The sequence below is a fragment of the Rhipicephalus microplus genome, chromosome 9 (assembly GCF_043290135.1).
Source record: "Rhipicephalus microplus isolate Deutch F79 chromosome 9, USDA_Rmic, whole genome shotgun sequence".
NCBI classification, from domain to species: domain Eukaryota; kingdom Metazoa; phylum Arthropoda; class Arachnida; order Ixodida; family Ixodidae; genus Rhipicephalus; species Rhipicephalus microplus.
Window position 1 is genome coordinate 90,640,587 of NC_134708.1, and position 27,201 is coordinate 90,667,787.

Below are 27,201 nucleotides of genomic sequence, written 5' to 3' on the forward strand. Positions count from 1 at the left end.
ACGTTGAACCCCCATATTTTCTATTACTATATAACCTACCGCAGCTTCAGGACCAGCGAAGTCTGATAAAAGATATAGACACTAGCATAACAAATATGAGTATAAAATAGAGAACCACCTAAGCACTGTTCAACTACGACCCGATGTTAGAGGTGTTCTTAGGTTGATGTACCACCCATATTTTGAGCATGCACTGAGAATTGTTAGTGCAGCATGTGACCACTCGAGAAGAACACGTCGACGAATCAGCTAAACGTTGTAAAGCAAGTATTAATAAGCTATGACCGGATAAAATACATAATCTGATAATATATATAGTGTGATAAGGTCTGATAAAGGATATAGACACTACCATAACAAATAAGAGTATAAAATAGAGAACCACCTCAGCACTGTTCAACTACGACCCGATGTTAGAGGTGTTCTTAGGTTGATGTACCACCTATATTTTGAGCATGCACTGAGAGTTGTTGGTGCAGCATGTGACCGCTCGAGAAGAAAACGTTGAAGAATCAGCAAAACATTGTAAAGGAAGTATTAGTAAGCTTCGCAGCTGTCTCACGCGAGCATGCAGCCTCAATAATAACAATAAAAATAATAATAATAATAATAATAATAATATTAATAATAATAAAAATAATAATAATATTGTAGTGAAGAGGAATGCCCACTACTGCAGCGACATCGATACGTGGGCGCGAGGCACGAGCTAGGACTGCCTGATTGCTGCTGCGACGCTGCCCGTATACTCGGCCTGCTCTTGCTGCTTCGGTACCGACGCCGCTACCACTGCTTACCTTGCATTTACATTATATTTTGGTGGAGAGTGCTGCGGTCTTCCCCAGTCCTGGAACTGCGTAGCCGAAAGCTGCCGTCCGTCATGCCTGACGACGCTGTCTTCACACCCCCACCGGCTTCGCCACGCAGGAGCTGTCCCGGTGCACAGCTCTTGCGAGAACCCGACATCTTCAGCGGCACCGACGAGAAAGATGTTGAGGATTGGCTGGAATCGTATGAACGAGCCAGCGCTACTAACAATTGGGACGATCCCACAAAGCTTGGCACCGTGATGTTTTATTTAACGGATGTTGCCAAGCTGTGGTACAGAAACCATGAGGCGGATATCCCCACCTGGACTACCTTCAAAACCTGCATTGCAGATGTTTTTGGACGCCCTGGTGTGCGCAAACTTCGCGCAGAACAACGCCTACGAGGCCGGTCCCAACAAACTGGTGAGACATTCACCAGCTACATAGAGGACATCCTTGACCTCTGCCGGCGTGTCGACCGGTCGATGGCCGAAACTGACAAGGTGCGACATATCATGAAATGCATTTCCGACGACGCCTTTCAAATGCTGCTCTCCAAGAACCCTGTCACTGTCTCTGAGGTAATTGAGTTGTGTCAGAGCTTCGACGAGCTGCGACGACAGCGTCTTCTCACTCGACGCCCTGACGTCCTGGATGACACCCTCTCCAGCCTGACCACCACATCTGACCTTCAGTCGCTGCTATCGCAGATTAAGGAGTTTGTTCGTGCGGAGGTCACTCGTCAGCTATCGCTGCTATCAACCGCCGGCCAACCAGCGTCACCTCTGCCAGCAAACATTCGCCAGGTCATCCAGGAGCAAGTTTGCGCGGCTCTGCCATCTGCCCGTGACACTTCACCCTTGCCGAGCCCTGTTGCCTGTGCCGAGGTAAATGCACCTCTAAGCTATGCTGAAGTAGCGGCTCGACCACCTCTTCAAACTTTTACGTCGCTTCCCTCAGCCGTGCCGCTCCGACCCATTCCTCGGTTCGCTCAGTCAAGGTCCGTCCAGCGTAGTGGACAATGGCGTACACTCGACAATCGCCCAATATGCTTTGCCTGTGGGCTACCTGGCCACATAACGAGATACTGCCGTCGGCGCGTTCCTGTCTACCGACAGAGCTACGACCAGACCTTCGAACCTGACCTTTATGTGCCACCGCGCCGTTCGTTCACAGGCTCTCAGCCACCCGACCAGATGTCATCGTACGCCGACCACCGCCCTCCTGTTAACCGCCGCTCGCCATCACCTCGACGCCGCTCGCCATCGCCGATGCGTCGTCGTCCTTCATCGCCGGAGCGGGAAAACTAATTGCCGCAGTTCCAGAGGCAGGAAATGCGTCGCCAGCGAAAAGACCAAGGCCTCTAACTTCACCAACGAATGTTCTGGACGTACATGTGGACGGCGTCGCTGCACTCGCTCTCGTCGACACTGGTGCCGCAGTTTCAGTGATAAGTGCTAGACTCTGCCGCTTGCTGAAAAAAGTTATGACGCCACTAGCTAGTATATCACTTCGTACAGCCAGTGCAGATCACGTCACACCGGCCGCTGCTTGTACTGCTCGCATCGCGATTGATGGCCTCATTTATGTCGTTGAATTGCTAGTGTTGGATTCCTGCTCCCATGACCTCATTTTGGGCTGGGATTTTCTCTCCGCTAATAAGGCCGTCATCGATTGCTCGCGCACTGAGGTGGCATTTGAAGTGTTTGACGACGCTCCATTATATGATGCTCATGAAACCGGGGACAAACTATTTGTTGCTGAAGACGTCATCATACCGCCGCACTCTTTTGCCCTTACCATGGTGTCTTGCAACTCTCTCGCCGAGTCTAGTGCCCTTTTCACGCCATCTGCTCTTTTCGTTCGTCGCAAGTGTTCGCCGCTACCTTATGTCCTTCTAGAACTTCATGACGGCGTCAGCAGACTACTCATCTCGAACCTGTTGTCATGTCCTGTAACACTACTCCGGGGTAAGTGCGTCGGGCGTGTTTACAGTCTCGACCCTTCTGCAATTATCGACATGCCGGCTGGTCCTTCCGCCGAACACGAAGTCGCCGGAGTGACCTGTGCCTCTTCGCCGCAGACTACTAGGCCGGACGTACTGAGCAGCTCCATCGCCGACACGTTAACCGTTTCGCAACGTGCTCAGCTTCTACGACTACTGAACAAGTTCCGTTATTCCTTCGACTGCCAGCATACTCCCCTCGGCCGCACGTCAGCCGTGTGTCACCGCATCATCACGGGTACCAATGCGCCATTGCGTCAAAGACCCTATCGCGTGTCCGCAGCCGAGCGCCAGGTTATCGATGACCAAGTAGCTGACATGCTCGAGCGTGGCGTCATCCAGCCTTCGAACAGACCCTGGGCATCTCCAGTCGTTCTCGTTAAGAAGAAGGACGGGTCAATTCGCTTCTGTGTTGACTACCGTCGTCTTAACAAAATAACTCAAAAGGACGTTTACCCGTTACCGAAAATCGACGATGCCCTTGACTGCCTCCAAGGTGCGGAGTTCTTCTCTTCTATTGACTTACGGAGTGGCTACTGGCAAGTCCCTCTGGCACCTGAAGATCAGCCTAAGACAGCCTTTGTCACACCTGATGGCCTTTACGAATTCTGTGTCATGCCTTTTGGTCTTTGCAACGCACCCGCAACATTCGAGCGGATGATGGACAATCTTTTGCGTGGCCTGAAGTGGAAAACATGCCTGTGCTACTTGGATGACGTGATTATATTTTCCCCGGATTTTCCAACGCATCTCCGCAGGCTAGATGAAGTGCTGCAGTGCCTAACTGACGCCGGCCTTCAGCTCAACCTTAAGAAATGCCGCTTCGGCGCAAGTCAGCTCACCATCCTCGGTCATGTTGTATCTAAAGAGGGTATTCTTCCTGACGGAGCCAAGCTTCGGGCAGTTGCAGAGTTCCCTAAACCTGCGTCTCTGAAGGATCTGCGCAGCTTTCTTGGCCTCTGCTCCTATTTCCGCCGCTTTATTCGGAATTTTGCTATGATCACCGCCCACTTGACTGAACTTCTACGCACTGACTCGAAAAGTTACGCTTGGTCACCCGCCTGTGACGATGCTTTCGAAAAGTTGCGCCGTCTGTTAACCTCGCCACCAATCTTGCGTCATTTCGACCCGACTGCTCCGACGGAGGTACACACCGATGCCAGCGGTGTTGGACTCGGCGCCGTGATCGCGCAGCGTAAATCGGGATTCCAGGAGTACGAAGTCGCATACGCAAGCCGTACCCTCACCAAAGCGGAAAAGAACTATTCTGTGACAAAGAAGGAGTGTCTGGCAATTATATGGGCTCTAGGTAAATTTAGACCGTACCTATATGGTCGCCCTTTCGACATAGTCACCGATCACCATGCGCTTTGTTGGTTATCCACGTTGAAGGACCCCTCCGGCCGTTTAGCTCGCTGGGCTTTGCGGTTGCAAGAGTTCGACATGCGTGTTGTCTACAGGTCTGGCCGACGTCACACTGATGCCGACGCTTTATCACGCTCGCCTATGTCCGCTGAAAGCTCTGCATGTTTATCTGCCGTGGACGAAATGGTTGCGTTCCCAGATAACTGTGACATGGCGTCTGAGCAACGCAAGGATGACTGGATCAGCTCTGTTCTGCGATTCCTTTCAGATCCGTCGACTTCTCCATCTTCTCGAACGTTGCGCCGTCAAGCGGCTCACTTTGAGGTCCGCGATGGCCTCCTTTATCGCAGGAATTACAAGTCTGAGGGCCGAAAGTGGCTACTTGTCATACCTCGCCATCTTCGTGCTGCAATATGTTCAGCTTTCCACGCTGACCCTCAGTGCGCACATGCGGGCATCTTCAAAACATATGCTCGGATTTCCTCCCGGTTTTATTGGCGAGGCATGTACACCTTTTTGAGCAAGTACATTCAGTCATGCCCGCAGTGCCAACGACGGAAAGTTCTGCTTCATCATACCTCTAGTCCGATCCAGCCAATTCCTTGCCCAGCCAGGCCTTTTGACCGCATTGGGATCGATCTGTACGGGCCTCTTCCATTCACGGCTTCCGGAAACCGTTGGATTGATGTCGCTGTCGAGTATCTGACGCGATACGCAGAAACAGCCGCTTTGCCTGCTGCCACAGCACGCGACGTATCTTCTTTTCTCTTGCGGCACTTCATTCTTCGTCACGGCGCACCGCGCGAACTTCTCAGCGACAGAGGACGTGTGTTCCTCTCTGAAGTCGTCAACGCACTCCTTGCCGAATGCCGTATTATTCACCGGACTACCACCGCCTACCATCCGCAGACGAATGGATTAACGGAAAGATTCAACCGTACCCTAGGCGATATGATATCAAAGTATGTTGCCTCAGACCACTCCGACTGGGACCTCATTCTGCCTTTTGTAACATACGCCTACAATACTGCTCCACAGGCGACTACGGGCTTTTCACCATTTTTCCTGTTATATGGCCGAGACCCTTCCACCATACTAGATACCATTCTGCCCTACCACCCCGATTCCTCCGAGTCTACGCCCATCTCTGAAGCTGCCCGCCGCGCCGAGGAATGCCGTAAGCTCGCCCAGTCGTTCACAACCATCGACCAATGGAGACAAAAATCTCGGCGTGACGATAACCACCCGTACCCCAACTTTGTTCCGGGCACTCTTGTGTGGCTTTGGGTTCCTGCTGTGCCTACAGGGCTTTCCTCGAAGTTTTTTTCAAAATACCAGGGACCCTACCGCATTGTCTCGCAGACTTCACCAGTTAACTACATCGTCGAACCAGTTACGCCATCCACAGACCAGCGCTTTCGGGGACGTGACATTGTTCACGTACAGCGGCTGAAACCTTATTACGATTCGCTCGTACTCTGTTCACCGTGAGTCGCCAGGATGGCTCCTTTTCCGACGGGGGACGAAGTGTAGTGAAGAGGAATGCCCACTACTGCAGCGACATCGACACGTGGGCGCGAGGCACGAGCTAGGACTGCCTGATTGCTGCTGCGACGCTGCCCGTATACTCGGCCTGCTCTTGCTGCTTCGGTACCGACGCCGCTACCGCTGCTTACCTTGCATTTACATTATAATATTAATGTTATCATTATTATTAGCTATATCCGGCCTTTTACGTAGCTAAAACAGGAAACGATTATAAGACGTCATAGTGGAAAGTTCTGGAAATTTTGACCATCTGCTATTTTTTAACTTTCAGTGACAATGCACAGTACACGGGCCTCTACGATTTCTCTTCCACATGGAATGTGACCATCCTGGCCGGGACTGAACCGGCGACCTTTTAAATCAGCAGCCGAGCACCGCAGCCACTTTTCCACTGCTCTTCGAATGGCTACAGCACAGGAGGTTGCCAGTATCCTACTGCGTCATTTTGTGTTGCGTCATAGAGGCCCTCAAGAACTCCTCAAGGACCGTGGCCGCACCGTCTTGTCCGAGGTCATTGAAAAATGGCTCGCTGAGTGCGCTATTGTACATCGCACATATACCGGTTACCACCCTCAAATCAATGGGGCTACCGAGAACTTTAATCGTACTCTCGGTGACATGCTATCTATGTATGTGACGCCTGATCACTCTAACTGGGACTTAGTTCTCCCATTCATCACATACGCCTACAATACGGCAACGCAAGCGGCAACAGGATTCTCCCCTTTTTAACGACTATACGGCCGTCAGTCCTCCCACACTATTGACACCATTCTGCCCTATCGACCAGACGCTTCCGAGTGCCTACTAATCTTGGACGCCGTAAGACACGCAGAAGAATGTCGCCAGTTGGCTCGTCGCTTTACCTGCGATGACGAAAACTGGCAAAAAGCAATTCATGATGCCCAGACCTCCACTCCCGTTTTTCTTCTGGGTGCTCTTGTGTGGCTTTCAGTGCCGCATCGCACACCTGGGCTCTCTTCCAAACTTCTGCCAAAGTACGATGGGCCATATCGTATTCTCGAACAAACTTCGCCAGTAAATTACCTCATTGAGCCTCTTACGCGACCGTCAGACTTGCGACGTCGAAACCGCGAGGTTGTACTCGTCCAGGGGCTCAAGCACTACCACGGTTCAATGCCGCCTGTACAGGACTAAGTCGCCAGGATGGCTCCTTTTTTTTCCGCGGCGCCGTTGTGAAGAAGAGGAAATACTCCGGCGCAGAGGCAGCAGCATCGAGAGTGCAGCAGCGGCTCGAGCTCGTGAATTGCGGCTGGTGCATCGCCTTCAAAGCCTTCCAAGCATCAAACTTTCTGCTCAATAATTCTCCTAATATATATATATATATATATATATATATATATATATATATATATATATATATATATATATATATATATATATATATATATATATATATTTATAACATTTAGTGTGTTTTATTTTTTGATAAAATTTTCTGCACAATTCTTCAAATTTTTCTTCCTTTATTTGCATTTCAGTTGGCGCTAATTGTCAAAAAGGAGACAAAACGTGACTGCAAATGCGCGACCTAACGAAAGCATAATACAAAATAAAGATAGCCGAGGAAGAGGGGGTCGTCAAGTGAGTGTCATCGTGGGAACACAGAAAGCAGCTCACGGTACACGCAAGCGTAGTAAAGTGTATGCGGCCGCCGCTTGTGCTCTTCGTGCTGCATGTCTTTTGGACATAAATACCCCAAGGTTATCACCAAGCTTTTCACGAAAGCTAAGTTGCGAAATTGCTTAATGATGTTGGTGGCAGAAACACCGGCACAAAAGTCGAGAAACAATGCCCATGCACAACTTGAACACTAGTAGCAGCCTTGGTGAAGACGAGCGCGAAATAAATGTCCCAATCAGCTCTCAGTATTCAGTGCATCAGTATTTGCGGAGTGAATTTAAATGTGTAAGTTTCTTTTCCACATTTTGTGATGGTACACAAGCATACCCACGAACACATAATTTATCATTACGTACCGGTAGAAATCCACGCGAGGAATGTCATGGAAGAGGTAAGGGAATGAAAAAAATCACAGCATATTCATAAGGTGAATGATGACAAGTGCTGTGAAGCGGGCGTACAGACGCATGGACGGAGGCAAGGAGAAACAAACGAACGGACGGAAGGACGGATGGACGTATCCACAAAAGCAGGGGCAGACTGACGGACGCTTCGCCTCCACTCACTTATCATCATTTACTCTGTGGATAAGCGGTGACGAAGTTTCTATTCCCATCCAATGCAATACTACACCCTGCTCCACCGAGTACGACGACTACGTCGAGGTGGGACATACGACCAATGGCGTAAGGGTCTTCACCTATAAAAGACAACCCTCACATGAGGTAGACGTGCATGTGACATAGCTGATCCAAGGAGCTCGGCGCTTTGCTATCACGGGCTCCTGAGTCTGGCAGGCACGGCTGCCTGGGCTGAACTGCAGGATAGGGCTGCAGAGACGTGTTGTTCTTGGGAAATTACCGGAAATATAAGGACGCGGAAGTGTGACGTTTCCAGGTCTGCTACTTGTGTGCGGCCATCTTTGTGCCGACAGGCAACGGCTGGTGGCACGGGACCGGCTAATTCACGCTATAGACGTGGTGGGAACCAGCGCGGTCCGCAACACGAGCAGTAGAGTAGTCGACATAGAAGATCGAGTAGAACCCTTCACATAAAGCGTGATTGAGGACGGTCTCTGGAGCTCCGATATCCGCTTGAAAGGCGTGATTTCTTCCATAAAACGCGAAAACGAGGCTGTCGAGATCAGTTTACTACAACCGAGCTCAGCATAACTGTGGTTTTGCGTACCGTGTAGTGTAAGTCAACCGCAGTTTAGGCTGCCCATGTAACAAGGCTCTTAGTGGAAAGTATCTGTCCAATTTTTTTAAACCAATTTAAGCGGAACCGTAGGGTTCTTTTTTTGTCAAATTTCTTTATGTTCTCCTTCACGTGTTTCTTTTGCTAGATTTATTGACAGTAGCTCTTTGGTGGAATATTTATGGGTGTATTGTAGGGTGTATGGCAGGGTGCAATGGTAGCCCCCGAAAAGCCGAGTTTGTAACATTGACAGCGCAAAATTCACTGCGCTCTGAGGAGCAAACCTGGGAAATCCCGATGTCGACTGGCCTCTCCAAGTGGTTTAAATGGCGCGCCAATTTGCACTGCAACCCCTCTGGCGTAAGCAGTACCCGCACATAACACTTCGTTTCTTCACACTGCGTTTTTAATAAGTTGTTTTCTTCAGTGTACTTTTTCTCAAAAAGTACTGATTCGAGCTCTAACAAGTTGGACCCAATGTCAACTAAAAAATTTGGGTTTCTCAAAAAGTGAAACTGTAAAACATTAGACAACAAGAGACATATTTTGTGGCTTTGTGGATGCAAATAAATAATTTTCAAGTACCTACCGAAGAATGTCTGATTTTTTTCTTTAGTTCAGGTATAATAACTTATGTGCATCTACAATAACACGGCTGAATATCGTTGCATTCCCTTTGGGTGGTGGCAGAGAAAAGGTACACTGAATGAGTGAACACACTTTAAAATTTGGAAGTGGGCCATAGGAAGGATAGGCATCGTAGTCATCAAAGAAGAGTATTACGTGATACCTAGTGGCAATCTTTGTGAGCCCCCGTAGTTTTATAATAATACTTGCAGCCGCTTCTAAAATATTACTTAGAACTGGCATATACACCTACCCTACAATATTCGCTCAATACACGTACGCATTAGTTCTACATAACGCGTTACAAGGTAACTGTAATCCATTAGGTTTTCTTGTGATAATAATATTATAATCGGGTTTTTTAAAACATTGATGCTATGGGTAACTTAACGTCATTTTTTTAGCGATAGGTTACCTATCCTCATTTACCTCTCCCTAAAATTCAGTAGCAATCAGTTTTCTACGGCAGTCATCACCCCGAAAAAATGCGACACTCTCTCTGTTCGAAACTCCCTTCGATCAGAATGGATGTCCCTAAAAGCCTGTTACTTCACATTTTTCTTGAACCTACACTACCCGCCGTGATAATCTAGTAGCTGAAGCGCTCACGAGCTCACCTGGTCAGGGGATCAAATTGGTGCCACGGTGGTTACACTTTCGATGGCGGTGAATATGCACGAGGCCCGGAAACTTCGATTTAGGGGCACGTTGAAGAACCTCAAGTGGTCAAATTTCCTAAAGCCCTCCACAACGGCGTCTCTCATTATCATATGGTAGTTTATGGACGTTGAACCCCCATATTTTCTATTACTATATAACCTACCGCAGCTTCAGGACCAGCGAAGTCTGATAAAAGATATAGACACTAGCATAACAAATATGAGTATAAAATAGAGAACCACCTAAGCACTGTTCAACTACGACCCGATGTTAGAGGTGTTCTTAGGTTGATGTACCACCCATATTTTGAGCATGCACTGAGAATTGTTAGTGCAGCATGTGACCACTCGAGAATAACACGTCGACGAATCAGCTAAACGTTGTAAAGCAAGTATTAATAAGCTATGACCGGATAAAATACATAATCTGATAATATATATAGTGTGATAAGGTCTGATAAAGGATATAGACACTACCATAACAAATAAGAGTATAAAATAGAGAACCACCTCAGCACTGTTCAACTACGACCCGATGTTAGAGGTGTTCTTAGGTTGATGTACCACCTATATTTTGAGCATGCACTGAGAGTTGTTGGTGCAGCATGTGACCGCTCGAGAAGAAAACGTTGAAGAATCAGCTAAACATTGTGAAGCAAGTATTAGTAAGCTTCGCAGCTGTCTCACGCGAGCATGCAGCCTCAATAATAATAATAATAATAATAATAATAATAATAATAATAATAATAATAATAATAATAATAATAATAATAATAATAATAATAATAATAATAATAATAATAATAATAATAATAATAATAATAATAATAATATTAATAATAATAATAATAATGTTATCATTATTATTAGTTATATCCGGCCTTTTACGTAGCTAAAACAGGAAACGATTATAAGACGTCATAGTGGAAAGTTCTGGAAATTTTGACCATCTGCTGTTTTTTAACTTTCAGTGACAATGCCCAGTACACGGGCCTCTACGATTTCTCTTCCACATGGAATGTGACCATCGTGGCCTGGACTGAACCGGCGACCTTTTAAATCAGCAGCCGAGCACCGCAGCCACTTTTCCAACGAGGCCTATAGGCTCCAGCCATCTATCTACTAATTAAACCACATCTTTCCGAGGTGAATTGCTATATTGTGTTTCAGAAGGAATATTTTGAAGGGAATAATGCATGTGTAATTGATCACAATGCTGAAAATCCGTACGCAATTTCGGGGCTGAAATGTTCCACTAGAATCCGTGACATATCTTAAAGCAAGTATCTGTTAGTATAATGAAATACTTATTTTTTGAGACACGTACAAGTCTGACGCACGCACAGCCATAGCATGGCGTCGATACGTAGTTCCGAGCAAATCCACGTGGCACTCTGTCACCTAGTGTTTTATTGCTATTAGAAGAACAAAGAACTGACGCGAAGAAGAGCCTATTTTCACTGGGTGTGACTTGGTACAAAAATGTTCTCTCTAATATTAGAGAGGTATGCGCGATGCGTAAAGGTACGAATGATGAACCTTGCAACCACTGGTTCATATAGCAAGTCTACGAAATCGAAACAAATTTCGGAGAAGCTTCGTATATTAATTGATTCACTCTCGTTAATGAACGAAGCCTAAACTACCAACCTTCTCGGCCAGTAGCTGAATATTTTTTTTGAGAGACCGTGTACATTTTTCCAGTGTTGTGCTTTAAAGAGTCTGAGACAATTTTTTTTGTCGTTAAGCTTTCCTGTATATTATTGATGTCGAATTTTCAACGGCGTGACTAGAATTTTGCAGCCAAGTCGTGACACGAATTATGTGTCAGACACTTAATGACATTTGATGAGCGCTGAATTCCAATACATCTGTCACAGAGTCGAATAAAAGACAGGCAAATATCGTGAATAGGTTTCATACTCAACAAGCTTTCGGTCAGAAGAAACGTCACATTAAGAGTGCGCAAGTACTACAGCGAGTGAAAAAAAAACCATCATGCCAAAAGGGGCACTCGTCGCCATACTTGCTCTTATTTCCTGTGACTTAACGAGTTATACGACTGCTTCAGGTATCAAACAGGTCAGTTATTAATTCGTGACGTTTGAATGCTTTTTAAATATTTCAAAGATGAGAATTCTCAACGATGTTACAGGCATGCTCTTTCTTCTGTGTTCATGCTTCCTTCCGTTCAACAAGCCAGTGTCAATGTTGATAGAGAGATATTCACTTGCTTCGATCAGCGGGTATGGTTGGCGAGAATCATCGAATTAGCAAAAACGTCTACTTGGCAGAAACTCCACACCAGAATGTGTTCTTTCTTTTGTTGAAATTGTATTCTGTGCGTATTCATTGTTACTTGTGTCAAGAGGGAGCACAGCTGGAGCCTTTTAGAAAAAGTCACGGTCCTAAAATGGACCTGATCATGTTCAGTGTTGCGTTCCACATGTATGTCGTGGAGTATTCTGAACATTGCGAGGTATATTTCATTCGCCCAAAACGAATAAATGGATGACGTGGCCTACCTTCTTCTCATGATCTATCCTACTATTTTGCCTGTGAAAGCTGTCGTGTGCTTTTGAGATTAGGTACCTCCTTTTATCTTGATGAACATCTGAACAATGAAAATGGAAGTTTTCTCAGTGTGCACGCTCCTACTCACTCTTTGCAGCCAGTTGATGTCGACAGCCAAGAGTCTTGCTTTTATAGTACAGGTGAAAGTCCCTGGTGAAAGCTGTTATCTTCGGAAAAAGAGCGTACGTGGAGTATAGTCGTGCAGTGTGTTCACTCTGCATGACCTTATTCACTCTAGTATTCGCAGAACGATTCATATGACAAATGTGATTTGTGTACTGTCACCTGGGGCCGGCGTAACCGTTGTCAATTTTGGTAACAGTTGTTGCGTCTTTGTGCCTGGTATCGGTGATACAGAAGCGAATGCTATTAACAGTTCGTTTTTAAAGTGCTGCACTTGAAGTGGCCCCTCCACACCTTCTGCCACGTGAAGGAGTCTGCCGGAAGGTCAGATCTATGTTTTTTTGTTCCACATGTAAAGAGGGTTTATTGAAGGACTGAGCAAGCGGGTGTTAGTTCGATAGGAACACAGGCGGACTAAGATGATGGTGCTCGAATGCTGATCACGTTTTTTTCTTGTGTTGATGATAGCTGACATGGTTGTATCAACGTCTTTCTTATGCACTATAATTACCCCCGGCGAAAAAGCTGAAGCCATCCTGGAAATTTAACACGTGGGGACAAGCGGGTCAAAGTAGGGCTTCAGACGGTTAACGTGAACGATATCACGTCCACGGCGACGACGGTCGCTTGGTGGCGTGAGGGGTTCAATGGCGTAGTTCACGAATGAGGTAAGCTCGACCACGCGGTAGGGACCACGCTAATTAGAGAGTAGCTTGGGTGATACACCAGGGGCACCGGGCGATACATGAAGCCATACAAGTGCTCCAGGAACCAACGTTGGTGCAGAACGATGGTCGTCGTCACGGGTCTTTTTCTGGGGCAGTTGGTCTGATGTAGTAAGCCGCTTGGCAAGCATGCGGCACTCTTCTGCGTAACGAGCGGCTTCCGAGACAGGCGTGCATTCGAAGAGATCTGGCGAGTAAGGCAGTAAAGTGTCGATGGTGTGCGATGGTTGGCGACCGTACAGGAGAAAAAATGGGGAAAACCCGGTAGTGACTTCCGTAGCGGTGTTATACGCGTATGCCACAAATGGAAGAATGAGGTCCCCGTTTGTTTCATCAGAAGCGACATGCGTAGCGAGCATGTCCCCCAGAGTACGATTGAACCGCTCAGTCAAACCGTTTGTCTGTGGGTGGTAGGCTGTACTCTTCCGGTGTACAATATGGCACTGTTATAGAAGTGCTTGGATTACATCGGAGAGGAAAACACACCCTCGGTCACTGAGGAGTTCTCGAGAACAACCTTGACAAAGAACAAAACGATTGAGTAGGAAAGTTGCGACGTCTTGTGCTGCAGCTGTGGGAAGAGCAGCAGTGTCAGCGTACCGTGTTAGATAATCTACTGTCACGATAGCCCATCGGTTGCCTGCTGTTGTCAATGGTATTGGTCCGTAGAGGTCAATTCCTACACGGTCGAATGGGTGGTCTGGGCATGGAAGTGGCTGCAATGAACCTGTTGCAGGATGTGGCGGGATTTTCCGCTGCTGACATTCGTGGCAGTCGCGAATGAACTGGTGGACGAAGGTAAACATTCCACGCCAGTAATACCTTTTTCGTAGGCGCTCGTAGGTCTTGAACCCACCGGCGTGAGCACATTGCGGGTCGGAATGAAACGACGCCCAGATAGTAGAGCGCAGCGTTCGGGGAATGACTAATAGCCATTTCCTACCATCTGCTGAATAGTTACGCCGGTAGAAAAGGCCATCCAGAATACTGAAGTGTGAAGCCTGGCGGCGTAGGGTTCGAGTGGTTAGAAGTGTCGGTGCCTCGGATAACACGTCAAGAAGCGAAGCAATCCATGGGTTATTGCGTTGTGCAGAAGAGATGGTGTCCTCGTCAAGAGCTGACAACGTGTTGTCCGAGGAAAGAGATGCAATGTCCGGGGATAGGGGAGATCGCGACAGTGCATCAGCATCGGTATGCTTGTGGCCGGAACAATATACAACGCGAATGTCATATTCTTGAAGCCGAAGAGCCCAACGGGCAAGACGACCCGATGGGTCCTTGAGCGAAGATAACCAGCATAATGCGTGGTGGTCCGTTACTACATCAAAAGCACGGCTATAAAGGTATGGGCGGAACTTGACAAGCGCCCAAACGATCGCCAAGCATTTCTTCTTGGTGACGCTGTAGTTTGATTCAGCCTTGGTGAGAGTTCTGCTGGCGTAATCGACGACATACTCGGCGAATCCAGGCTTGCGTTCCGCGAGAACCGCACCGAGGCCGACACTACTGGCGTCGGTGTGGACCTCAGTTGCTGCCGTAGGATCGTAGTGACACAGTATTGGTGGTGAAGTGAGGAGACGACGAAGGGTACAGAAGGATTGGTCACACTCAGAAGACCATGACGAAATATCAGTGGTGCTGCCTATAAGTTCGGTCAAAGGCGCAATGATGGAGGTGAAGTTGCGCACGAACCGGCGAAAGTAGGAGCATAACCCCACGAAGCTCCGTAACTGCTTCATAGTCGTTGGTTTGGGGACGTCGGCGACAGCACGTAACTTAGCCGGGTCTGGAAGTATACCGTCCTTTGATACGACGTGCCCGAGAATCGTAAGTTGCCGAGCAGCGAAGTGACACTCCTTGAGGTTGAGTTGGAGCTGAGCATTCTTCATTCACGTGAGGACGTGTTTGAGGCGCTGAAGATGTGTTCAAAAGTCTGGCGAATGGTGAAAAGACGACCATATCGTCGAGATAGCAGAGACAGATTTTCCATTTCAAACCCCGAAGAACCGAGTCCATCATGCGCTCGAAGGTGGCAGACGCATTGCAGAGGCCGAAGGGCATGACATTAAACTCATATAGACTGTCCGGTGTCACGAACGCTTTTTTTGCTCGATCGGCATCTGCAAGGGGGACCTGCCAGTACCCTGAGCGCAAATCTAATGATGAAAAAAACTCGGCACCTTGTGAAGTATCAAGGGCATCGTCAATCCTGGGTAAAGGATACATGTCTTTTCGAGTGATCTTATTAGGCGCCGGTAATCCACACAGAGGCGAAGGGAACCACCCTTTTTTTAACGAGCACTACAGGTGAGGCCCATGGACTTTGTGAAGGTTGAACGACGCCGCGTTGCAGCATATCGTTCACCTGTTCGGCAATAACTTGGCGTTCCGCCACAGAAACACGGTATGGTCGTTGTCGTAGTATGGCATGGGAGCCGGTATCGGTGTAAGGTAAAGTGGTAGAAGAGCGGCCAAGTGAAGATTGAACAACATCAAAAGATTCGCGGTACTGGTACAGCAGATGGAGGAGTTCAGGTTGTTCAGATGGTGACAGTTCATCTGCGATCACCGAATCGAACATTTTCAAAGCCTGTAGATCAGAGTGGTTAAGAGCACTGACGGCGGTGAGGTCACTTTGGGATGATTCTTGCGGCACGGTAAAAATTTGTCCGTTATCAATGGGCTGCACGCATCCAAGAGACTCGCCTTTAAACAGTTTGATGGTATGCCGAAAGGGATTGGTAAGGCAGAGAGCACTGGCTCGATTAGAAATTGAGAGGGTTGAATAAGGGAGCAGAAGTGGTTTCAGACTTAGAAAGAGGCTTGATGGCTAAAAAAATGCTACTTCATCACGCATGCCGTCGGAGACTACAGGGAGCAAAACAGCTGTTGTCGGTGGAATGTCAGTGTCCTCTTTCACAACTAGCTTGTTTGCGGATTGATTAGTGTGGTCGTAGGGCTGGTCGAACAACGGAAGCAGTTCAAGTTCGGAAGGGGCACAATCTATAACGGCGTGATTACGCGATAGGAAATCCCAGCCAAGTATGATGTCAAGAGAGCACGAGGAAAGGACGATAAACTCAACTAAGTAGTAGTCCTCTGCAATTGTGAGTCGGGCAGTGCAGGCGGCTATAGGTCGAACAGGTTCTCAATTTGCTTCACGTAAGGACATCATATCAAGCGGCGTGGTCACCTTTCGGAGCTTGCGGCAAAGTTTGGCGTCTATAACAGACACAGCGGCACCGGTATCCACAAGAGCGTATGCATGGGCACCGTCTCCAAAAATTTCGACAATATTTGACGGTAAGGTGCGAGGACTTGAACATTTCGATAGCGCAGTTCTTTCCCCCTGAACTGCGACTGCTAGTTTCTCTCATTTTGAGGGGCTAGTCGTGGACGCATGGGTGACAAGGAGCGTCGATTGGGGGAAGGTGAGCGACGAGACGAAGTTGCCGGATAGTCACGGGAAGGCTTGTTTGACTGATGATCCGAACTTTCATAACCAAATGGGGGTTGGTCCATGTAGTTGCTTCGTGGTCGGGCGTCTGTGTAGCCGGGCGCGCGACGACGGCAGTATCGGGAGATATGGCCAGGGCCGCCCCATGCAAAACAGATCGGCCGGTTATCGCGCATTCGCCAGGCATTTGCAGCGACGGGCGCCACCCAAGCGGCATACGACTGAGTCGAGGCTGTGGTAGTGAGAGGAGGAGCCCATGCGACGGAAGACTGAGTAGGAGCGGTGACATGCGGCCGTTCATTGAACGGCGAGGGCTGGTGTGGCTGTTGCCTCTTTACTGCGTCAGCATAAGAGGCGCGGCGACAACTTGCTGCTGAAAAGGCACTGACATAGCCTCGGCAATCGGGCCCTGAAGCGCATGTCGGAGCATGGGAGCTAACGGTGTCGGCGGTCGCTCTTGCTGCTGCTGCGGGAGCTCTTGGCGCTGACAAAACGGCAGGACAGAAAGCTGACGATCGACCTCCTCACGAACAAAGTCTTTCATTTGTTGCTAAAAGGCGGAAATGGTCAGGTACGACGTCCAGTGCAGCGAGTGGTTGGTTAGGCTGAAATGGACGACGGGTGAGAGCTTGTTCCCGTCGCAATTCGTCGTAGCTCTGGCACAGAGTTACCACTTTAGACACCGTGCCAGGAGACTTCGCAAAGAGCATTTGAAATACGTCGTCATCGACACCTTTTGCTGGATCTTGGCAGTTTCACTCATTGCGGCATCGACGCGCCTGCAGAGATCGAGTATGTCTTCGATATATGTGTTAAACATTTCGCCAGGTTCTTGTGCCCGTGAGCGCAGGCGTTGTTCGGCGCGCAACTTCGCACGGCAGGGCGACCGAAAACCGAGGGTATTGCCTGCTTGAAAGCGGCCAAGTTTTAGAACTCGGATTCGTGGTTTGTGTACAACAGTTTCGCCACATTAGCCAAGTAAAAGTTGACGGTGCTTAACTTAGCAGTGTCATCCCACCTGTTTGGTCCACTGACTTTTTCGTAGGACGACAGCCAGTCCTCGATGTCCTGGTCTTCGGCGCCCGAAAAGACCGGGGATCTCGCTGGTGAACCGGGCCGGGGCAAGTAGCGGCCGCGAGAGGTGCTGTCTGTTGGGCAGCGTCAACTTGCATGGTCGACGGCAGGGTGTGGGATCGGAGTTCCAGGGTGTAGGTGATATAGTTACCCAGCACGATCCACCAAATGTAAAGAGGGTTTAGTGAAGGACTGAGCAAGCGGGTGGTAGCTCGAAAGGAACGCAGGCGGACCAAGATGACGGTGCTCGATCGCCGATCACGTGCCTTTTTCTTGTGTTGATGATAGCTGAACTGGTGGTATCAACGTCTTTCTTATTCACTCTACACACAACTAGTAAGTGTAGACAGATGCCACTTCTACATGCCCGTTTCTAGGGCAGTTTTAAAAACAAAGGAAAATATAAGATAGTTGCTTTATGTATATCCTAGCCAGGCTCCTCATACAAATGGGTTCTCCCTGCGATAACTTGTGTATACAGTCGATCCCGGATATATCGAACTCCAAGGGGATCGTAAAACAGTTCAATATATCAATAATTCAAAAAATAAAATATGCCTATCTGAAGCTTACCTGAATACTCCGCACATAACTGAGAGCTTTCGGAGATCGTGACAAGCGCTTTGTAACCGACTTGTTCTCCAAATCACGGAAAATACGAAACACAGCGCAACGACCACGGCCTTTTATTTGGCATGAAAAAGTCCGTGAGCTTGAACTGCTTCTTTTGTCCGTTGTAGTTCATTATACTGTCTTCAAATTTTCTCACGCTGTCCAAATGCGAAAGTCCGGCGCCTTTCATTGCGCCGCAACAGCGGCGAATCACGCTGAACGCCGACGCAAGCTCAGCTGCACTAGGCGGCTGGATATCTTCATCGGAGTCGCTTGTTGCCGCTTCTTCGGTAGTGGCAATTGCGGAGTCTGCCACGATCTCCGCATCATTGAGATCCGCCACAGCCTGCGCGTCATCGTCAGCACTTGAAAAATCGCGCGCTGTTGCGCGATCTTGGATTGCACCTGGGAATGCAGCCAGTGCCTGAATTTCACCGTTGAAGCACTCAACGCCGTCGTCTTCGGTGTCCGAACACGCCTCGTCAGGAGTCACCACACAGCCCGCTTTGCGGAAGCAGTTTACGACTGTGGTTTGTTTCACGTCGTTCCAAGCGCTTGTCAGCATCAGTGTAGCTCCAAGAAGGTCAACTTCGAGTTCGATTCCCAAACGAAGGTTCGTCAGGAGCCTCTGCACCAGTCGTCGCCTGTACCCAATCTTGAAGGCTTTGATAATGTCTTGGTCGAGAGGCTGCAGCTTCGCCGTAGTGTAGGCCAGCAAATATTTCACTGTGATGTTTTTCAGTGGGATGGTGACGTGGTGGGCCGAACAATTGTCAAGAAGGAGACAGACTTGGCGGCCGGACTTCTCCAGCTCGGTATCCCATGCCCGGATTCACTCGGTGAACAGATCACGTGTCATCCACATTTTTTTTGTTGGATGCGTAGCGCACCGTGAGACCTCTTGCGTTCTTGAAGCAGCATGGCGATCTGCTCTTTCCGATAAAGAACGGCTGAAGTTTGCACGAGCCGTCCATATTTGCAGCGAGCAAAATGGAGATGCGCACCTTGCCCATTTTTCCGCCACGGCATTTGCTGCCCTTGAAGTCCAACGTCTTGCTCAGCAGCATCTGCCAAAACAGGGCAGTTTCGTCGGCAATAAATATTTGCGACGGCGAAAAGCTGTTTCAAGTGTCTGGCCAATCGTCGGACAGCCACTTTTCAATGCTTTTGTTGCTGCTGGTTACCCCGCTTTCACCCGAGAGGGTCTTCCCGACGATGCCGCAGCGATTTTTAAAGCGTTGCTGCCATCCTGTGCCACCAGTGAAGTTGTCTTCCCCTAGCGCGGTTGCAAACCACTTTGCCTTTTCCATGAGCATTGGGCCGTCAACAGGAATATTTTTTGCGCGAGTCTCCAAGAACCAGGGATTTCTCAACCTTATCGCATTCCGGTGCACGCCGTGACACGCTCCAGAACGGCCGCACTGCGCTGCCTTCGCCTTCACATTAGCTTTGTGGCGCAGTATTGTGCTCCGAGGAATTTCGAATTCCTTCGCAACTGACGACTTCTTTCCTTTGGCCTCCACCCGTCGAATGATATCTGCCTTCGTTGAATATTCAAACTTCTTACGTTTTTTTTTGCGTCCATGGCTCTAAAACGCGTCACTTGGCGCCACAAAAACAAAACAAACACGCACCACACTTCACGAGTTTCCCGACGGAGCAACGACTGCCACTGGCCAAGCGACGAGAGCGGACCTCTCCGCCACTCAAACAAACAGGCTCAAGCGCACAGAAACTGGATTTTACTTCCCCCTCAACTGTCTCTCGCCCGCGTTCTTTACCACGCGGCATAGGTGTCCACGGTCACTCTTGCGACGCAACGGAGCCTCTCTCTCACCGAGTGCGGGAGCGCACACGCGAACTCGTCGCCGGAACTTTCCCAGGAAGAGTGGCGAGGCGCACTTGCAGGGGCGCTTGACGCGCGGAAGTGTTCGAAATATCGCATGTGGCGGTGACCGGGAGTTCGATACACGCGTACAACAGCACTATACTTTTGCATGGAATTTCCAAGTTGATGTTTAGACTGTTCGATATATACAATAATTCAATATATCTGGGTTCGGTATATCCGGGATCGACTGTATATACATAGCCGTTATTAAGCCGGTGTGCACATAACGTGTGGATGAAATTTTTGATAAAGACTGCTGTAAAGCGAGAAGTTACCAGTTGGAATCAACGGCAGCGTGTTTCAGATTTTTATGGACGAATCTCATTACGGTCAAGGATTGTCCGTTGTCACGTCGTAGCCAGCCGCTAGTAAGCGATCGCCCACCACATGGCTCGGCGCCGCTCGCTCCACTCCCACGCGCCACTCCTACATGCCACCAAACGCGCTTTCGCTCTCTCTGGAAATTCTTCATTTTGTGCTTTTTGATACTAATATTAAAACCATGAAGATAAGGGAATGAAGTGGAGGTCCTGCAAGGTGTTTGCAGAGCACACTCGCTTTCAAGACTCGGACTTGAGAGCTTGAAAAAATGAAGCGGCAGGGGCTCGCCGTCAACAATGACAAGCCACCGATCAAGAGGCGGGAAAGGATTGTGCAACAGCAGCGAAATGCGCACGATGACTAGCGGTCCCGGAGCTCAGAGTGCATGAACCGGCAAGAGGAGGGAAGCACCGACAAGCTGATCCTGAAGGTGTGAGGGCGACCAATGATGCAGGTACGCCCTTTAAACGATCGCTACCTGAAATTGATGGTGCCGATGTACGCTTTAAGCGCAACTTTCTAGATCGCAGTTTCGCTCACTGCTGCAACGTTTGCGAGCGCTTGTGGCTATATAGCAATTTTACCGCCATCTTCAGCATCAGAAACGAGGAATTCCGTGGCAACGCCATCGCCGTCCTACAGCGGGAGTTTGTCACCCCCGGTGACGATCAGTGTGCAATACTCTGGAAAATACTTTTTCGTGGCGGGCAAAATCACGATGGTGAGTATGATGTCGCTCATTAATCTCCATTCACTTTGTAGATATGACGGGATTTTTTCTCTCCTTAGTTTTTCTAGGTCTCTGTGTTATATTACATACATATTCTTATCCGGGACCTGAGGAGATGACAACAGAACAAATCCACAAAAAGCGTACATATGATTGTAGGAGCTATACAATTAAGCTCTCAAGTCACATGGCCTTGACAGCGTTGAGCTCAGCAATTATTTATGCCATTCTGCAGGAATCAAGCGCCACCGACGCCATGCTGAATGTAGCCGCCTCACACAACCTGGAGCCCAGACCGCCGAAGCAAAGGAAAGTGCTCTGGGATTCCCTCAAGATGCTCTCCGACCAGCTGGGTTGCTCCAAGTTGAAGCTCTCTGCATTTTCACCACCGAGCTCTCCATCGCAAGCCGACTACGAAATACCGGAGTTGCACAGCTTCCAGAACAACAATAATGGCTGGGTGGCGACCATGAACGCTCTGGGAGCTCGCGAGGCCTAAAGGGAAAGGCATAAATGGTCCCTGGCGATAAACAGCCTTCAATATGGTACCGTGGCGTGGCAGCGGTATGAGGTGTGCGGTAGCAGCGCTCGGCAGGCTGGAGCAATAAGCTCCTAGCTGCCCTTGAACCGACTGACCACTACCTCACTGGTACCACCCAGTTTACCCTGACCGCATCCGACGATGAAGTTCCAGAGAACCTCCACCACGAGGCTCTGCCACTGTGCATTGCAGGTCACCTCTGGAGAGTGTCACAACCTGCACAGGGACTGCGACACAACTGAGACCATGCTCACGATTGGAGTAGTTGGACTTGTTGGTAACTACAACTCCAACGTTTTTGCCAGACGAAGAAACCATATTTTATTCGCAGCCGTTGCAGAAGCAATACCGGAGCTCGGTGAGCTCCTCGCTGCGACCAGTTTGCAACAGCGACAATCAAAGGAGCGGTCGAAGTTCTCCGCGCAGCCACATCGGCAGTCTCACCAGTCTGCGAATTATGGCTAAGAAGTCCCGGTCGTGGAAAAGCATAGTGCTCCAGCTTTCAAAGCAGTAGCTGGCTGAATGCGCAGGCACTCACCTAATGCTGAGCGAGATGCCACTTAAAAAATCAAAGTGATTGATGATGTCACATTTGTCAAGGGTCTGCCCATATCATCAAGCGGGAATCCAATCACTACGGAGCCTACATCACAGTCTGAAGAAGCGTATATATGCCAATGCTGCCCCTAGCGCGTGAGCCCGTTTCCGACAAAAACCTACTAAATCAGGAGGGTATGTGAACAATGACGGAGTTGTTTTTCGCTCGCCAGTCATCAATTGTCAACCGGCTTACTACAACTTCAGAGGAAGGAGCAGCGACATTGAGATGCCATAAAACAACGGTGACAATGTTTACGCAGGCTACAGACATCTGTGGCTTCGCTCACATCAATCTTCCTGTCATTACGTGCGAATTACAACCGGAAGGTGACACCTACTTCAGATTCCTTAAATAATGGATGTTCCAGGGAGACTAGAAACATTTCACAATTTGGAAAACAAATCAGAAATGCAAATATTTTACCACATTTGTAGAGTGCATGTGGTAAAAGTATGTAGTGGATCGACAATGTTTATTCTAATCAGTGTTTTTCACAATACACTTGAATTTCATGTATTTCAATATATGTTAGTAGTGCTTATGAAAATGTATCTTAAGTTTATTGCTAAGAAACAGCTTTAGATTAGATTTGTGGGGTTTAACTTCCCACAACCACCATATGATTATGAGAGACGCCGTAGTGGAGGGCTCCGGAAATTTTGACCACCTGGGGTTCTTTAACGTGCACCCAAATCTGAGTACACGGGCCTGCAACATTTCCGCCTCCATCGGAAATGCAGCCGCCGGAGCCAGGATTTCAAACCGTGACCTGCGGGTCAGCAGCCGAGTACCCTAGCCACTAGACCACCGCGGTGGGGCCAAGAAACAGCTTTGTTTGAGTATTTGAGTGACATTCCCTGCAGTGTTACAGTGTTCCTTGTTTATTTATTATTTGTATGTAATGAACATTTCTACGTCTTGTTTCCATGTATATGTCCAAAGTGCTTCACGAGCAATCGGCCAAGTCAAAAGACACTCTCTCCTTTCGTCTCCGTCATAGCCATTTTGTGAAGATTCCCAAATAATTAAAGAAATAAAAAAAGCCTGGATCATTTTCAAAGCAATCAAAACGGTGCGTGTTATCAAATTCTCAGGAGCATCTGTTACTGGGCCTGTTGGTACATACTTGAAGACATGCAGAAACCAGCTTAAGGACACGTTCACAAGAGGTAAAGACGACACCCACACGCTGGATCGCCAGAGTGTGCGTGCCGGCAAGCTTTTTTTACCTACCACTTAACGTGGCTGGAGAACATCTCGGGGGTGAACAAGCGTGTTTTAGGCATTATCAGAAATATGGCGCCAAGAGCGCATGGCGGTTCTCATCCAGCATGCGTGTGTGTCGCCTTCTCCTTTTGTGAACGTCTCTTTAGCCTGCTTTCTCGGTTTTTTATCAATACATATTAATCAAAACTAGCAGGACGTTTAAATTCTCATGCCGTCCATTGGCAGGTTCAGTTGATTATCGGCTATGAAAGTGTGTGTGCAGTATTCACAAGAACGATCGGTGGTAATATATTGATTTAGGCAAACTGATAGACGCCTACGTGCGCACAGAATTCCACAAAAAATAAAAGAAGTAAAACGACCATTTTATTAGCGTATAATTTTCAATACTAAGTTATGAATTTCAGTTTGTCAACAAGCTGGAGCCAGTATGGACAGTCAGAACAACTCGAAGAGCACTTATCAAGTGCGAGATGGATCAAGTTTTGTTGATTAGACCACTGTCCTCTACATTCAGAAGACGTGTTTTCTTGAATGGTACAAGGTAAGCTTTGTGTTTTCACCACCTATCTTCTCTCTGACTCGTATTTATTTTTTTTTTGCAGACGTGACTTTCAAATATATGGAGTATTTGACACAGAGCACCTGGAGAGAATGACTGTAATAGAAAGAGGTAGGAATCAATTATGAGCTGCTCTATAGTATTCGGGTTACAAATTTTACCAGCACGATGTCACTAGCAATATATTTGTATTCAGTAAGGAATGTAAAACTAAGTACAATAATATGAAGTTAAGTATTTATAGGCATATATTTATTGAGAATTAGACGTCTAGAAAAGTTTCAATAGCTTTTCAATCGCAGAAACCACTGAATTGCCCTTACTGCATTCGCGAGCATGTTAGACCCATTTCAAATTTCGGCGCCGCTCATTGAACGAAACCGAAAACACAATTTTTGCGCCATGTCTTCTTCACTTAAGGGGTGCTCATTCATATACCGTCCAAACGCGGTACGCGTCCGGCAGGAACGCAAGCACTGTCCGTGTGGATGGCCGGGAACGCTAATCGGCGGCGCTAGGCGACACAGCGTGCTAGCTTGCATGAGTGAACAACATATGGCAGATCTATGTTGCCAGACTGAATTTTCCAGAGTTTCTATTTAAAGGTATTTACGTCTCTAGGGCATGGCTTAAAAAACGTGGCTGATTCTTTTTTAGGGGCGAAGCTCTTTATAGCGGCACCCATTCGTCCCTCGTAGATGTTGTAGTGTGTAACAAGTATAACAGTTTGACCTACAAGGTGGTGCCGGTGAGAGATTTCTTCTGCGCGTTGTTGAACAATAAAAATAGTGCTCAATGTACATGCCAATGGCTGCTAATGGGGAATGAGAGACAGGAGCATTCCGCTTTTAGGTAACGCGCACGCTGCGATCCTCATTAGCAGCCATTAGCAGCGTAAGCATGTACATTGTGCACTGTCTGACAGGAAAAGGTTGCTAAGTTATACTCGCTGGGCGTAACCTCCTTGGTTTCAGAAAGGTTTAGCAAGTGTTGGGCCGCAGTGCCATAAATACAGTGAACTAGTATATACCATGAACTGGAGGTGGTTAAAAGGGGAAAGTAAGCCCGAAGCGCAAACCGTAAGAAAGCGAGCGTGTGCCACTCTCGTTTAGTCCTTGGAATTTTCGCTGGATGGCGGTGCTTCTATATGGGGAATATATGATTAAAAGATGCGGGACGGTGGTACTTGGAGTGTTGAATGGATGGACGAACGGACACACAGACAGATGCATGGATGGACGCATGAACGGACGGAAGCAAGAACGAATGGACGGACGAATGGTTCACCCTACTCACCATCATTGACTCCGTGGATATGCCACCAATTTTTTTTATTTCGTCACTCTCGACGGAATGTCGCCAGCGACGTCGGCATAGGCGTCGACGTGGACGCCGATGTCATGCATCGTATAAGTGTACGTATCTAAATATATGGAAACGCAATAGAGAAAAGAAATGCAGCAAAGAGGCTCCGGCGCGCTGAATTGAAAGTGGCACCTCCACGACGCGAATGCGAGGCTGAACCACTGAGCCACCGAAAGGTACCTTCTTCGACGATCAAACGGCAAGCTCTTCATACCTACCACTTACCGCTGTTGGCGAGCATCTTAAGGGTGAACTACCGTGTTTTCAGCATTATCAGCAAGATGGCGCAAAGAGCGCACGACGGCTCTCATCTTTCACGCGTACTTCAACCCGCGGAGAGGAGGGAAGTGGACAATTTCTCGAGCACCCTTATCTCCCGGTGGAGAGGGTCATACGACTTGGTTGGTGGTGGGCTTGAGTGGAACGATTTTGTTGTAGTTGCAGGCGCACAATGGTCACTGCAATCATTGCACGGCCTTTGTTTGCGATAAGGGTGCGCTTTTCAGACACAGCGATCACTGAGACACCTATTCACGTACATATGTAGCTGTGAGTGCGTTTTGTGCGTCATTTGCGCCTGAGAAACGTCGGGCAAGTTGCTTGTAATTCTGCGCGTGACTTTCCGATTTCTTGCTATCGCGTTTATTGCTTCGCCTTTGTGGCAAAGCTGTGACTTTTTAGGAATCGCTATAACAGAAAAGTGAAACGTGTGTTCACAGAGATTGATCGATATGTGTGATATAACACCCACAACCATCACATGATTATGAAAGACGCCATAGTGGAGAGCTCCAGAAATTCGCACCATCTCTGGTTCTTTAACGTGCGCCCAACCTTCAGCACATGGGCCTCGAGAACTTTTCCGCCATCGAAAATGCAGCCGCCGCTGCAGGAATTCGATTCGTGATCAGGTCACGGGATCGACAGATCTTAGCCACTACACCACCGCGGTGGGGCTGTATTCACGGAGGTTATTGAGTGTTTATTGTGTCTTGTTTTGCCACAAACGCGAAGGAATAAGTTATGCAGCAACTAGTTTTGAGGCCACGCGAAAAATGACAAGTCTCTGGAAACTTGCAGCGTGCCTCTCCAGCACAAGAAACGCACGAAATGATCATACACATGACAAGCGTGGACTAATATCAGTCCGTGAGGATATTCGTGATCACGGCAAAATAAATACTCGATGCTAAGACTGGTGAAGATACTGCACGAGGGCTAAAGCATGTTTACAATGCAAGTAATGACATTGAGGTTAACGATGAAGGAGTGATACAAAACATGTTGCAATAGAAAACACCATTCTGAAGTCGTGTAAACCTGTTCCCCCACAACAATAAACAAAGCTGGCAAAATCTCACCATTTGCGGGTCGAAAGCTGCTAAGTCGATGAATCGCTGCGTTGAGTCTCACGTCGACGGCAAGGATAGGCAAGATGTGGTTGGAACCCAGTAGAATCAACGTGGAAGGGAGTTTCTGGGCTAATGGTAGGACGAGGTTTTGCATGAGCACGAGTCCCAGCTCAAGGAACTAGTGCCAGCTGC

General features: G+C 48.2%; 1 protein-coding gene across 2 annotated transcripts in view; it reads left to right on the forward strand.

Moving 5' to 3' along the window:
- LOC119163154 (uncharacterized) overlaps nt 1-27,201 on the forward strand; it is a 511,564-nt gene that overhangs the window by 464,872 nt on the left and 19,491 nt on the right. Inside the window, exons 1-3 of one of the 2 annotated variants that reach the window (XM_075874057.1) lie at nt 11,766-11,936; nt 24,138-24,274; nt 24,336-24,403. In XM_075874057.1, coding sequence (XP_075730172.1) covers nt 11,853-11,936; nt 24,138-24,274; nt 24,336-24,403 — 289 coding nt within the window. In that variant the 5' untranslated portion in view covers nt 11,766-11,852. Of the gene's footprint in view, nt 1-11,765; nt 11,937-24,137; nt 24,275-24,335; nt 24,404-27,201 lie in introns of those variants that run through there. The other variant, XM_075874058.1, reaches the window with a different exon arrangement.